Source organism: Epinephelus moara, chromosome 2, assembly GCF_006386435.1.
Source record: "Epinephelus moara isolate mb chromosome 2, YSFRI_EMoa_1.0, whole genome shotgun sequence".
Lineage (NCBI taxonomy): Eukaryota > Metazoa > Chordata > Actinopteri > Perciformes > Serranidae > Epinephelus > Epinephelus moara.
Genome location: NC_065507.1, coordinates 45,033,051 through 45,047,261, shown reverse-complemented (window position 1 = coordinate 45,047,261; position 14,211 = coordinate 45,033,051). Strand labels below are relative to the sequence as shown.

The 14,211-nt window shown below is 42.0% G+C and overlaps 1 protein-coding gene across 6 annotated transcripts in view; it reads right to left on the bottom strand.

Annotated features, from left to right (window-relative positions):
* The window catches only part of brip1 (BRCA1 interacting helicase 1), a 243,188-nt gene that overhangs the window by 145,291 nt on the left and 83,686 nt on the right, over positions 1 to 14,211 (bottom strand). For all 6 annotated transcript variants that reach the window (XM_050055532.1, XM_050055525.1, XM_050055494.1 and 3 more), the window contains 3 exons: positions 8,336 to 8,557; positions 4,696 to 4,895; positions 4,472 to 4,604 (listed from right to left, as the gene is read on the bottom strand). In XM_050055532.1, the coding sequence (XP_049911489.1) occupies positions 4,472 to 4,604; positions 4,696 to 4,895; positions 8,336 to 8,557 (555 nt within the window). The remainder of the gene's footprint in view (positions 1 to 4,471; positions 4,605 to 4,695; positions 4,896 to 8,335; positions 8,558 to 14,211) is intronic.

The window sequence follows — 14,211 nt, the reverse complement described above, 5'->3', positions numbered from 1 at the left end:
TACATGTTGAATGATGATAATAAAAATATCTGTAAGGACAGCCGGATCACAGCCTCTTCGGCCTCGGTGCCTGGGTTCAGCAGGAGCAGCAGGAGCAGCTGAAAGAATTATTTGAGACAACACTTTGTGGCTTTTTGATCATTTGAATGAATAAATCTGATTTGAAAAATATTTAATTTACGTTGTATTAAACAGAGCTTTAGGCTATTAAGATTCAAATAATTTGAAGACGATGCATACAAAACTGCTGTAGGCTATATGTTATCCGTATCATTTGTTGAAATAAATGTTAAATAGCTCTACATTGCGACAGCCATCACTGATTTAGAGTTTATCCATTACGTACAAAACATCTCTGGTTTCCCATTCCCAATTCATTCAAAACCCCACAAATGAATCTTCTGTTTGTTTGGTGACCTGCAGATAGTTGTGACTGTGAGCCTCCTCCTCCTGTGGCTGCTGTATTTTTTGTGTGTGTGTGCTTATGTGTTTCTTTGCCTCCAGTTTCATATCAAACCATTTACCCTTCACCTCTGACATGGTTCTTTGTGCCACAGAGACAACATTAACAGCATCTGTTACGTCCCTCCAGGCCTTCGCTTTGTCTGTCCCTGTCACACCACTACTAACTGAAGAAAATAAAAAAAAGTCCACTTCACGCTTCGGAAAAATTCTTTTTTCTTTTTCTGTCTTTCTTTCTTTGCGCCATGACTGACAGGTCGACTGGATGCACCTACACCTCCTTATATGGTGGTCATTGGCTATTCATGGGCGGGGATTTATGCTAATTGCTGATTACCGGGAGCGCGCTGTCACTTTACGATGGATTGGCATTCATGATCATACACACGTGTTTACGATCAAATCTGAGTTTCCCGCCGCGTTCCTGAATCCAGAGTAGGTTTTTAGTAGAGTAGGCTTTTATGTGCAAATCTACACACAGATTTACTCACTTTTCATGAATGAGACCCAATGTGTTTTAAATATAGAACAACCAGATTCATGTATTTATAAGCAAACAATCTTAAATATTAGGCCTAAATGTTTTTTGAGTGTACATGATAAACTGATTCACTGAACAAGACCAGCTTACAATTATTTTTGATGTGTTGTTAGATAGCTAACAAACAAACTACAGCAGGGCTATTCAATTAGGCTACTACACTGAACAAAAATATAAACACAACACTTTTGTTTTTGCTCCCATTTTTCATGAGCTGAACTCAAAGATCTAAAACATTTACTATACACACAAAAGACCATTTCCCTCAAATATTGTTCACAAATCGGTCTAAATCTGTGTTAGTGAGCACTTCTCCTTTGCCGAGATAATCCATCCCACCTCACAGGTGTGTAATCCATCCCACCTCACAGGTGTGGCATATCAAGATGCTAATTAGACAGCATGATTATTGCACAGTTGTCCCTTAGGCTGGTCACAATAAAAGGCCACTCTAAAATGTTCAGTTTTATCACACAGCACAATGCCACAGATGTCGCAAGTTTTGAGGGAGCGTGTAATTGGCATGCTGACTGCAGGAATGTCCACCAGAGCTGTTGCCCGTGAATTGAATGTTCATTTCTCTACCATAAGCCGTCTCCAAAGGCGTTTCAGACAATTGGCAGTATATCCAACCAGCCTCACAACCGCAGACCACGTGTAACCACAACAGCCCAGGACCTCCGCATCCAGCATGTTCACCTCCAAGATCGTCTGAGACCAGCCACCCGGACAGCTGCTGCAACAATCGGTTTGCATAACCAAAGAATTTCCGCACAAACTGTCAGAAACCATCTCAGGGAAGCTCATCTGCATGCTCGTCGTCCTGATCGGGGTCTCGACCTGACTGCAGTTCGTCATCGTAACCGACTTGAGTGGGCAAATGCTCACATTTGATGGCATCTGGCACATTGGAGAGGTGTTCTTTTCACGGATGAATCCCGGTTTTCACTGTTCAGGGCAGATGGCAGACAGCATGTGTGGCGTCGTGTGGATGAGCGGTTTGCTGATGTCAACGTTGTGGATGGTGGCGGTGGGGTTATGGTATGGGCAGGCGTATGTTATGGACAACGAACACAGGTGCATTTTATTGATGGCATTTTGAATGCACAGAGATACCGTGACGAGATCCTGAGGCCCATTGTTGTGCCATTCATCCACGACCATCACCTCATGTTGCAGCATGATAATGCACGGCCCCATGTTGCAAGGATCTGTACACAATTCCTGGAAGCTGAAAACATCCCAGTTCTTGCATGGCCAGCATACTCACCGGACATGTCACCCATTGAGCATGTTTGGGATGCTCTGGATCGGCGTATACGACAGCGTGTTCCAGTTCCTGCCAATATCCAGCAACTTCGCACAGCCATTGAAGAGGAGTGGACCAACATTCCACAGGCCACAATCAACAACCTGATCAACTCTATGCGAAGGAGATGTGTTGCACTGCGTGAGGCAAATGGTGGTCACACCAGATACTGACTGGTTTTCTGACCCCCCCAGACCCCCCCAATAAAGCAAAACTGCACATTTCAGAGTGGCCTTTTATTGTGGCCAGCCTAAGGCACACCTGTGCAATATTCATGCTGTCTAATCAGCATCTTGATATGCCACACCTGTGAGGTGGGATGGATTATCTCGGCAAAGGAGAAGTGCTCACTAACACAGATTTAGACAGATTTGTGAATAATATTTGTGAGAAATGGTCTTTTGTGTATATAGAAAATGTTTTAGATATTTGAGTTCAGCTCATGAAAAATGGGAACAAAAACAAAAGCGTTGCGTTTATATTTTTGTTGAGTGTATTTCAACTGGGCCACATTTCAAAACCAGATCATGTCAACGGGCCACATCTTTAGCAGCAAGCAACCGATCCACTTTTTTTTGCATACATATATATATTTATATACATAGGCATGGCCCTCCTCAACATAATGCAGAAACAGACTAAAAGAGAGCTATCAATACACAGAAGCATAATAAGTGACATTAACAGTATCTAACAACACACACTATCTTTGTTGTTTTGCTCTGTTGCTCGATTTTACTGTTATTGTTGCTTTTATTGTTATTGTTGCCTTTGTACTGTGCACTTTGAGATTTGTATTCAAATGTAAAGTGCGTTATAAATAAAATCTATTATTATTTATTATTACTATCTCTCTACCAGCATCTCCCTCTCTCCTCTCCTCCACACACACATGCACACACCTCACCTCCTGATGCTTTCCTTATAGGTCAGTTACACAGGATATAGTTTTAGACAGTCCATGGCATCAACAGTCATGTTTACAACATCAAAGTCACTATTTAAAACCCAGTAATATCTGACTGGAATATAAATACTCCTCCTGACATCACAATACTGAGTGAAGAAAGTCAGGTTATCTCAGCATGAAGACAAACATCAGTATCAGTCATTCATCCTGCTCTCTGTCCCTCCTCTACTGAGGACACTCACTGTCTGCAGGTCAGCTGCCTCAGGTACATCTTCAGATAAAGTGTTAGCCTACATACAGACAGCATTCATTTAGTTTGTCTTTAACAGTTTGCTGTTATCCTCGCGAGCGCGATGTGCTTGTGTAGACCGCGATCATGAATCATAATAGCGGAGAATGAGAGACTGCGGACAGAGCAGATTGAAATATGGCTTTCTACATGCTGATCACATGTATTAATAAAGTAGGCCTATTGGCTTGGAGGGCAGCAGTTTTATTGCACTTACAGTAACAAGTGTAGTTGTCGTCAACTAGAGTGATCTTGAAGTTATAGTCCCTTCATCTGCACCGCGGCCTCTCTGCTGTTGAGTTTGTGTGTCTGTGTGTGTGCGTGCGCTGTGAGGGGTGACATGCAAAGAGCAGGAGAGAGGCTGCAGAATGATGATGAAACCGAAACTTTAAAAAGTGACGCCGATAACGGCGGAGGTTACTGTTATTACGGTGTTGATTAAACTTGCCTTGGGTTGTTTAATACCGGGTCACTGGTTACTGGTGTCAAACTATCGTTACAGCCCGTCCGAGCGGTTCATGCCAGGCTCGAATCAAACCCCCCACTGCTGATGTACACATCGTCTCATTTGATGTTGCCCAATAAGACTCCAGAATTTCATCGCATTATGTTTTTTCTCAATAGAGGCAGGTATCAAAGCCGTGTTGACAGGAAAGAGGCAGAGGAGAAAACCGCAAAATCACCTGGGGCAGTGCGGGCGGGGCATCAAGGCCACTGTGGCCTTATGGCAGATATTATTTTCAAGGGCACAGGGCCAAATGAGGAGGGCACGAGGGTCATGGCCCTCGTGGCCCTCGTGAAATTCCTGCCCTGCTGATAACACAGTTGACATCAGTCAAAATCTGGGAAGGTTCAGGGCTTAAGGCTTAGAATGAACATTTGAACTGGGCTGAATAATAGCAGTGTAAAGGTATGGTAAACCTCAAAAGTCTAAAAGTAAAGCATAGATATTTGATGTACCTTCAGAATTTTAAAGGTGCCAGCAGTGATGCCCAGGTTGTGAAAGATGTCCAATATATCCATCCCATTCCAGACTTTACAAGCACTCTCATATCCCCGCTCAGACATCAGGATTTGGCTCTCCTGGATCCAGCTGCACCGTGGACAAAAAGACATCCTCAATAAAAATCTATTGAAATTATGAGATCCACAGATGAGCAAAATTCAGGCACTGAATGACTAACTTGATCAGGCTATAGCAGAAGTCCCTGAGTGGCTCATGTTTGGAGCGTCTGATGTTGTTTTTGACCATGCCATCTAGCTCATCCCTGGACATCAGCAGATCGTTAACCTCTAAAGTAAAGCTTGCACTCTCCCTAGCACAGTCCTCGATGTTGTGGGCCTCGTCCAGCACCACAATCTGGCCTGCCAGGTCAATCTCCATCTAGTGAAAATGTAGATTAAAAGCAAGAGAGGAAGAAGAGAGGAGAAGGAGTGGTTAATCCCTAAACGTTACATATGCATCAAAGTACCTGATTTCTATGCATCATTTATATTTCTCACTGTGTAACTCCTTGATACTTTTATAATATAGTATATTTGTCATGATCCATAATTGTGTGTGCCCCTTTGTATCATTCTGTGTCTCCTCTCTAATTTCGAAGGTTTTTGTAGGTCCGTGAACAAGGGGCATGCTGATCAGATAATTAGATGAGAGAAGCAGCTCCTGCAGAAGCAAGTGAAAGCAAACTTTTACACCCAACACAATGAGCTGGTAAGTATTACTCTCTCTGCGCCTGGCATTCTGCTTTTTTGCCCAATCTTCTCTGCCAATGCCAAAACGCTTGTCACTTGTACTAAGCTTCTGGTACCTCCAGGTGCTGACAATCAGGTTGGCTCAGATCAGATTGGCACCTGATTGTCAACAACTGTGAGCATGGGCTCTGCTAGAGTGGTCAGTTGGTGTCTGCTACAAAAATCAGCATGCCACATTTGACTGATCTGGATAGGGCCCGTGCGATAGGGCAACTTCAAGCTGGTGTTCCGCAAAACCAAGTTGCAGCATTATTTGGAGTGAGCCGTAGTACCATCTGCAAACTGAACGCCAAATTCCATATAATGGGGGAAGTTAGAGACAGGCCACGAAGTGGGCAACCCAAGAAGACAGCACCCCAAGAAGACTGTTTCCTCATCCTATCAGCACTTAGGAATCGCAGTCTTCTACAGATTTGCAGTCAAGGTTTACAGGACCATATGGCCGACGGCTCTCTGCCCAGACAATCAGGAACAGACTGCATGCAGCCAATCTCCGGTCTCATAGGGCTGCCAGGAGGCCTGCCATGACTGCCCTTCACCGCCAGGCCCGTCTACGCTGGTGTCGGCAACACATGCACTGGAACCTGAACATGTGGAGGAACCTTATGTTCAGCGATGAGTCCAGATTCTGCCTCCGGCAGTTGGATCACAGGGTCAAAGTGTGGAGAAGACGCGGAGAACGTTTTGCTGATTGCGGCACCAATAGAGTAACATCTTTTGGTGGAGGCGATGTGATGGTGTGGGGCGGCATCTCCCTCACTGGAAAAACGAGGCTTGTCATCATTGGAGGCAATCTCAATGCAGAGAGATATCAAGATGAAATTCTGCAACCAGTGGCAATTCCATATCTCCACCAGGGTTTCTGCAGGTATCAGCAAATCTAATTTAATGCTTTTTAATGCCCTTTTTAATGCCACTTTAAACAAATTTAATGCCCATGTCCAACTGCAGATAGTTTATTTATTTATTTATTACATAGATTTACATAACTGTCACTCTATAGTGAATTAGAAATGGCTCACAAGATGGTTTACAGTCTCAGAATTTATCTGCACATTTCAAAAATAACAAAACCAGCCTGAAGAATGATGTGAAAAACTAACTCTAACCTGAAAAGGCTGGAGGCGGTCACTGTAGCGGCAGGTGTGGTGGTGGTAGCAGCAGCAGCTGCAGTTGTGGTGGCGACAGCAGCAGCAGCTGCAGTTGTGGTGGCGACAGCAGAAGTTGCGTTGCTGGTCACGGCAAAGAAATTCGGCACAGTTAACGGCTGGCTGCCTTTAATCGCCGACTTGTGACTATCTGACAGCATGTGTGATTTCACCGCATTTCATTGTGCAAAGTTTGAAGATCTTTTTGCACGCACTGCAAAATGCCTCCGGTGTTGTGACTTTGTGCACCGGGCCACCGGCCATAAACAATAGCCAATTAAAGGGTTCCGCTTGTCAATCATCACATTATACTTCCAATCAAAATTATTAAATGTTTATATAATCAAAATAAATCGTGAATAACAATGTTTTTTTCCATCAAGTGTATTTAATTTTTTAATGCCATTAAAGACGTTGGCTGACTTGCAACGAATGCTGGTTGAAGACTGGAATGCCATCCCACAGCAGTGTGTGACCAGGCTGGTGACCAGCATGAGGAGGAGGTGCCAGGCTGTTGTGGCTGTGAATGGTTCTTCCACACGCTACTGACGCTCCTGTTTGTTAAATGAATAAATTGTTAAATTGCCAGTATGTCTTGTTTCTTCAGACTTCAATCATCCAATCCACCAAACAACGGGAACTGCCCATTTGTCCGACAGCCCATTGGTTTGACATCCCATTGTTCCGACCATATTAAACTCATTGTTCCGAAGTCCGTTCCGAAATCATCATGATGCCCTGTGGTTAACGTCTGGTTAGGTTTAGGCACAAAAACCACTTGGTTAGGGTCAGGAAAAGATCATGGTGTGGGTTAAAATGAAAAAGAAAGTGACAAACACATATGCCGTGAGCCTGCTCCGCCTCAAGCCGGTCGCGGCGCACCATACGCCCGCCGCGAGCCGTTCAGCACCACGGACAGTCGGACTAATGGGATGTCGAACCAATGGGCTGTCGAACCAATGACATGGACCCCAAACAACACCAAACAAGAGTCAACAGCAAAAAAAAGCTGTTTGGCATTTGCAGACAAGATTTGGCAAATTTTTCCTGGGCACAACCCACATACTCAGCTCTGCTGCTCATCCCACAAATGCATGTTCCTTACAAACATTTAAAAGGGAAATAAACAGGCTTTCCAACGGTATAAGATTTATTGCCATTGAGCATTGTTAGAACAAAGAAATAATCCACCAAACACATTTCCTTACTTTTTGTGCTTAATTTATAAAGATAAAGTTTCACCACAGAGTTGGTTTCAAGTTGTTCCATGCAGTGTGTTTCAGCCAGTCTTGTTTGTTAACGTTACTGCTGATAGCTACTCTGCTCCATTAATGTTAGTCTCTGACTCATGGTGTAGAAAGAATCCAAACTATACTTACTGATTGTCTTGCAAATGTAATTATTTAGAAATTACATTGAAACATGCTTGCCACTGCTTACTTTTGTGAAGATGAATCCCAAGTTAAATCTATTGTGTGGGAGCTGTAGGCTGTCTGGGTATTGCACTGCCCACATGGTTGACTTCCACCCCTTTTGTTCTGTTAGTATCACGTGTATTAACTAACATTTACATGATCGACTTTTGACATTTGTAAATTAATGCCAAATTATCCATGTCTGCATCTCAATGCATCTAGGATTTGATTGTTGTCCTCAGCCCTATTGCCTCTCTCATTTTTTTAATATTATTATTATTACTGTTATTGTTATTTATCGCTGTCTCTTGTATTTTTGTACTTATTTGCATGCCTAGTTATTTAAGTTTTTTAACTTTAAATTTGAAATCTTTAATCTGACTCTTTCTCCTTGACTGCTGTAACACTGGAATTTCTCAATTATGTGATCAATAAAGGTGTATCTTATCTTCTCTCCTGCAACTTTCCTGATTGTTCTATAATATCCTCTCACTAACTCTACTCACACTCTCTCTGATCATTGGGTCCAGCAGGTAGTTATATGGGCAAAAGATGATGGAGGCTTCCTGCATAAGTTCACGGGCAGCATAGTATGGGCATGAACGAAGCCGTTTGCCCAGTGCAACAAGGTCTTCGATGTCCCAGGCTTCATGGAGTCCATGGACCCGCTGTAGCGTGCCCTGGTCCCGCATCCTCTGGACTCCATGGTAGTAGCGGCATGACTTGCCCTGAAACATAGAAAAATGTTTCACTCATTGATCACAAATAGTCATTTTTCAATGCAGGAACTTAACGAAATATTACACAACAAGCAGCCATTGTCACTAGTCTATACCCATCAATGTTCCACACAAGTTCTTGGAACTTAATTTGGGGTCCACTCAGGAAGTGATCCCAAATGCAACTTCCAGGCACTTTCAGGGGTTGTCAGCAGTGTTGTCAATCGTGAATGTTCAAGTAGATGTGTCGTCTACAACAAATGCAACAATAACCACCATTTTAATAGTGCGTCTATGGCCCCATTTATGCCTGGTACTAATGTGTCTCGGGTGATGGGATAACAAGTCGACAGCTCTGAGTACAAGTCTGATTGCACCCAACACGTCCTGAATGCATCTTGACATCTGATTGCTCAGGCCACACTCAGAGGTGGTCTCGGTCACATGTGGCCACATTCTTTTAGCAGCGTGAACGCTCATGTCCTGGGCCACACTGAAGTGCCACCTACTCAGCTGACTCCCCACTGGATCAGCAAACTTTCTTTTGCACACAACTTCACCATTTTTATATTTTATTTGTATTGTATCAATACATGGATGCCAACCAGTCAGTCTTCTATTATATACATTATTAATTTTTGCAAATAACATTTTAATACAACTTTTGGTACTAGAATGATAAAATCAGTGGCTTGTTCGGTCCACTAGATGATGATGATTTTTTCCTGGTGAGGTCAGCAAAGGTCTCACTTAGCAGCATTGGTGGGCAGGAAGTTCATCAAAACAAAGATGGAGAATCAAAGAAATCAGAAATGCACCGTTGCAGTTTAAATCAAACGTCTGGACTTTTTTCTTTAACAAAGAAGGAAAGGAGGACTTGGACATGACATATGCAATTTGCAAGCAGTGCAGCATGAGATTAAATACTCCGGGAATACTACGAACATGAGGGCTCACCTCACATACCACTATCCAGTGACGAGTGTTTGCGGCTTACAGCCTCCTCCGCTGAAAAATCAACCCACACTGGACACACTTACCTTGACAAAACTACCATCCAACTCTGGGAGAGATAAGAAAATAATACAGTCCATCACCTACTTTATGTGCAAAGATCTGCCTCCATACTGCTTTGCTGAAAACAAAGGCTTTTGTTACATTCTAAAAACACTGAAACCCAGGTATGCGACTCCATTCCAACGTTTTTCCACCCTCACAGCCGTACACAAGCTCTACAGAGAAGTGATGCAAAAAGCTGAGGAATCTGTGAGTACAGCAGGAAGGGTGGCATTAACCTGTGACCAGAGCAAACATTTAAACATTGCAGCAGTATTGCAAAATGCAGCACAAGAATGGGTGATTGCTGACAAAAACCTTATCGTTGTAACAGACATTTCTTCTAAAGTGGGCGTTGCCATTCAGTTAGCGGAATACCTGCATGTGAAGTGTTCACTCACGCGCTTAATCTGACCTCGCAGAGGGCGTTACATCTGCCAACAGTTCAATTTGTCAGGTGTATGCAGCATTTGTAACAGGTTTTGTGTTGTTCAGTCTGTCTGCTTTAAGTCAGATGAACAGACTGAAAACTTTATCTTATGAGGTAAAACTGATGTTGACAAAGTTGTCCTTTGGGGAAATAATTCTCAGTTGGAGAAAAGGTAATAAATAGCAATATATTTCATCACAATACTCAGCATATAGCAATATCGCAGTAATATTGTATCGTGACCTAGGTATTATGATAACACTGTATTATGGGTCTTCTGGCAATTCCCACCCCAAATGTACATATTTATTATCTGTCAATTGTGGGTGCATCTTTTTTATTGTATTGACTGTATTTTATACTTGACTGAGAGATTTACACAAGAATTCCAGTGCCCTTGTACACTTGTAACTAAACAAATGGCAAATACTGCTCTTGAACCTTGTGAAGTCTTGAATTGTTGCGGTTCTAATTGAACTTTCAATTCAATTACTTTTTCATTTTGCCAAGAAAATTATAATACAGGGATGCAAACAGGTGCATGGTCAAAAAAGAGAGAGAGTGTCGAAGCGAAATTCTGAATATTAAAATACACAAACACTAATTTGAAAGAATATTGTGTATTCCAAAACGGAACAAATCCATTGAGCCATCATGACCATCTTGCCAGAGGTCCAAATCCTTATACATTTCTTCATGCTCTCAGGGTTCCTACACATTTGGAATTTCAAAATTCCATACTTTTCCATACCCTAATTTCCAGACTTCTCTGCGTTTTTTTTTGTTTTGTTTTTTCAGAGAATATGCGACATCTGAGTAAATTTATCAGTGTATCATATTTTACATCATATTTAATTATTCTTAATAGGTGATTGTAGCCAAGTACCATAATGGTATGCAAATAAAAACTCAGATAAATTCAATGTCTGGGCTGAGGCAAAAAGGTTGGGACTCTGGGTGCAAGCGATGCAGTAACGAGACGTCGGTGTTTTTTCCTTTCATGTGGCTCAGAATCGCCTTCTCCCCCATGTTGGCGATGTCAAATGATTTCACACAAAGCTTGCATTTAGCTCTGTGTGTGAATTGGGAATCCATGGCCAACCAGTATTTATATACGGTATTGTCAAGCCATCCATCCAAAAACTTGCATCTACCCATTGTGAACCACGTAAAACTCGTCTTCTTGTCGAAGGTGCAGTGTTGGAGTGAAACTTGATACCTGGGGGGCTGGAGGAGGGTCATGGGGCAGCGGACTGGACATACAACTTGTCAATCAGGTAAAAGGGGCGGTATGTTTTCTGAAACGTTTGCTCTCACACAAACTGTGCATAAAACACGACCCGGATTGATTAAATTATTTTTGGAAATACCAAATTTTCTATTTTAGAAAACAGTATTTTAGAACAGTGGTAATAGTCTGGAAACATAAATATTTTTCCATACCTTATTTTTCATTTTCCATACTTTTTAATACCTGGAAATTGATCAAATTTATTTTCATACTTTTCACACTTGCGTAAGAACCCTGTGCTCTTTACATTGAACAAAGCGGGTAGATTGGCCTACTACAAATAACATGTCAGTTTCAAACTAATTTCAAACTAAGAGCCATCTGAATATCCTGGGGCAACTGCCCTTAAGTGTTGGATAATAGTTTTTAAATCTGGACTGTATAATAATAAAAAAAATAAATTCTGAATATTAAAACACACTAACACTGAATTTCCCTCATTCTGCAAATGAACAAAGTTGAATGTTTCAGCAAAACTACCAAAACAGAGGGCAGTTCAACCTATCTCTTTCCACAATTTCTTTTTTATACCAGCAACAAGGTACTTGCTCACTCTGGAATTGATATAAAATGCGTAATGTTTATGGAATGTTTGCGTTGATTGGCATGAAAATGACAACCTTAAAAATAGCCAGAGGCCGCTGTATTAGTTAATGTCTATGTATATATATATGTATAGGATGAAGTATATGCATGGACTTATCAGCGTTTCATAAGCAACCGTTTCAAAATTACTTCACAAATACATTATATTTACTGCCCGTGAACTCCACCAAACTAACTAGCTGACCTAAAACTAGGAAAGAATAAATGAACGAATGAAAATTAAAGTAAAGAAGTTGCATATAACGAGCCATTTTACTTTCACTCTAACAGTGCTGGTATGCTGAACAAGATTTGAATGATGAGTACATATTTCACACAGAATCTAAAGCTTTTAATCCACTCTCTTTTTACAAATCTTTATTGTATTCTGTCCATATTTCGCCCACTTGTTAACGAAATAGTTAAAGAACCTCCATTAATCGCGCAATTTAAATGTGAAAAGTCTCATTGACTGACCATCACCTGTGTGTATGCGGAGAAGGAGAGGGGCGGAGGGAGCGGAGCTGTGGAAACATCCTGCGGTCTGACATACTATCATTCGTTTAACTTACACATTAGGCGGATATATATACAGAAAGGTGACGCTTAAGGCCCAAACATACTTGGGCGGAACGTACGCGGAGCGGACTCCGTGGGGGTGTGCCTGGAGTAAAAGCAGACGTCCGCAAGCCCTGTGCACACAAAGCTCAGATTTTACGACTGCACGGACTCCGCTCCGCGCACCATTGTCACACAACAGACTGCTCGGCATGTATTTTTCACATCGCAGGGATTTTTCACAGACATTTTTACAGGAAACTACAACGCGGAAGTGCGCTCGACTATGGAAGCCTGTATGACTGCGGACATTCCTCGTGGAGTCCGCTCCGCTTATAGTATGCCCGAGTCTGTGAGCACCTTTAGAGAGCAAGCCCAAATAAGCAACACCACTTCAGAAACAAGCCCAAAAAAACACAACCCGCGACTACCAATATTTGTAAGCGACTTTAGAAAAAAACGAGCCCAAAGTGGCAGCTGATAAGCGGACCTGACAACCCTGCCCTATGTGTAACGCTCTATAATCTTTGATCCAGCAGCACAACATCCAAATGACAACAAGTGGTTCACGCTTGCACGCACACTACACAGTTGTTTTGCGCGCAGCATTGTCATCGGCTCATTTCATTTGTGTTAGTGGAATTATTAACCAGACTCTTCCACTTTACTCTACTTTTAAATGTAAGCAGAGGTGTATGTCACAGTATTTCAAAGGCAGCCTGGTCTGGATTTCCAGCTATTGTAGTGGTTTACATGTCCAGACACTCATACAATAAATGTGGAAGAAGTGTAAAGCAGCAGCATCTCATGTACCAAGGCCCAATTATACTGTCAAGAGAGGTGTCTGCTTTGGATGTCCCACCCTGCCCTTTATGATTTAACAGCTTGAGGTGACACTGTCAAACACAAATACTGTGCACCCGTGGACTCAGTAATCTCCAGACACAGTAATAATCTCTGGATGAAATGGCCTAATTCTCACTATGATGTTCTACACTTGGACACTTTGGTGACACTGAGCCCCATCTGCTCAGTGAAAGGGGAGATGGGGGGCCACATTTAAGAAAGTCAGGAAGCTTACAGCACAGTCAGAACAGAGAGCAGCTGTTTTGTTTGAAGCCGCCATTAGCTGAACGATGTGTGTTTCTGTGTATAAATCACTGTGTGTCTATACAGCATGGTAAACTGACGCTGACTAGACTAGACCCTAAGGTGATGAAGACACAGAGCATCAGTTAACACCCACTCCAGTGAGGGGTTATGGCTGGGCCAACTATTTCATATGACAAAGTGAGACAATTACCACTGGAGGCCAACACCTCCAATGACAGCGTAATTGTCCTCACTGCAAGAAGTCTCAACTTTAGGACATTATGGGGGTTCACAAATCTCTAAAAGAGCTCATTCAAAGATTCTTGACCTTTAACTGTGTCAAAAAGCGCCAACTGGATCAAATGTGGATATTATAGCAGCATAGTTGCTTCTCTTAGGTGACATTGTTGAAGGAATTTTGTCTGGTAGTGGTTGTTCCCTGTGGGTTTGTGTTACAGGATGACTGGGAAACTCAGGTCAGTTCACAGTACATGATGGTTTGAGGTCCAGTGAAAATACATACACATATATATATATAAATACACATATATATATATATATACATATATATATACACATATATATATACATACACACACACATATATATATATATATATATATATATATATATATATATATATATACATAT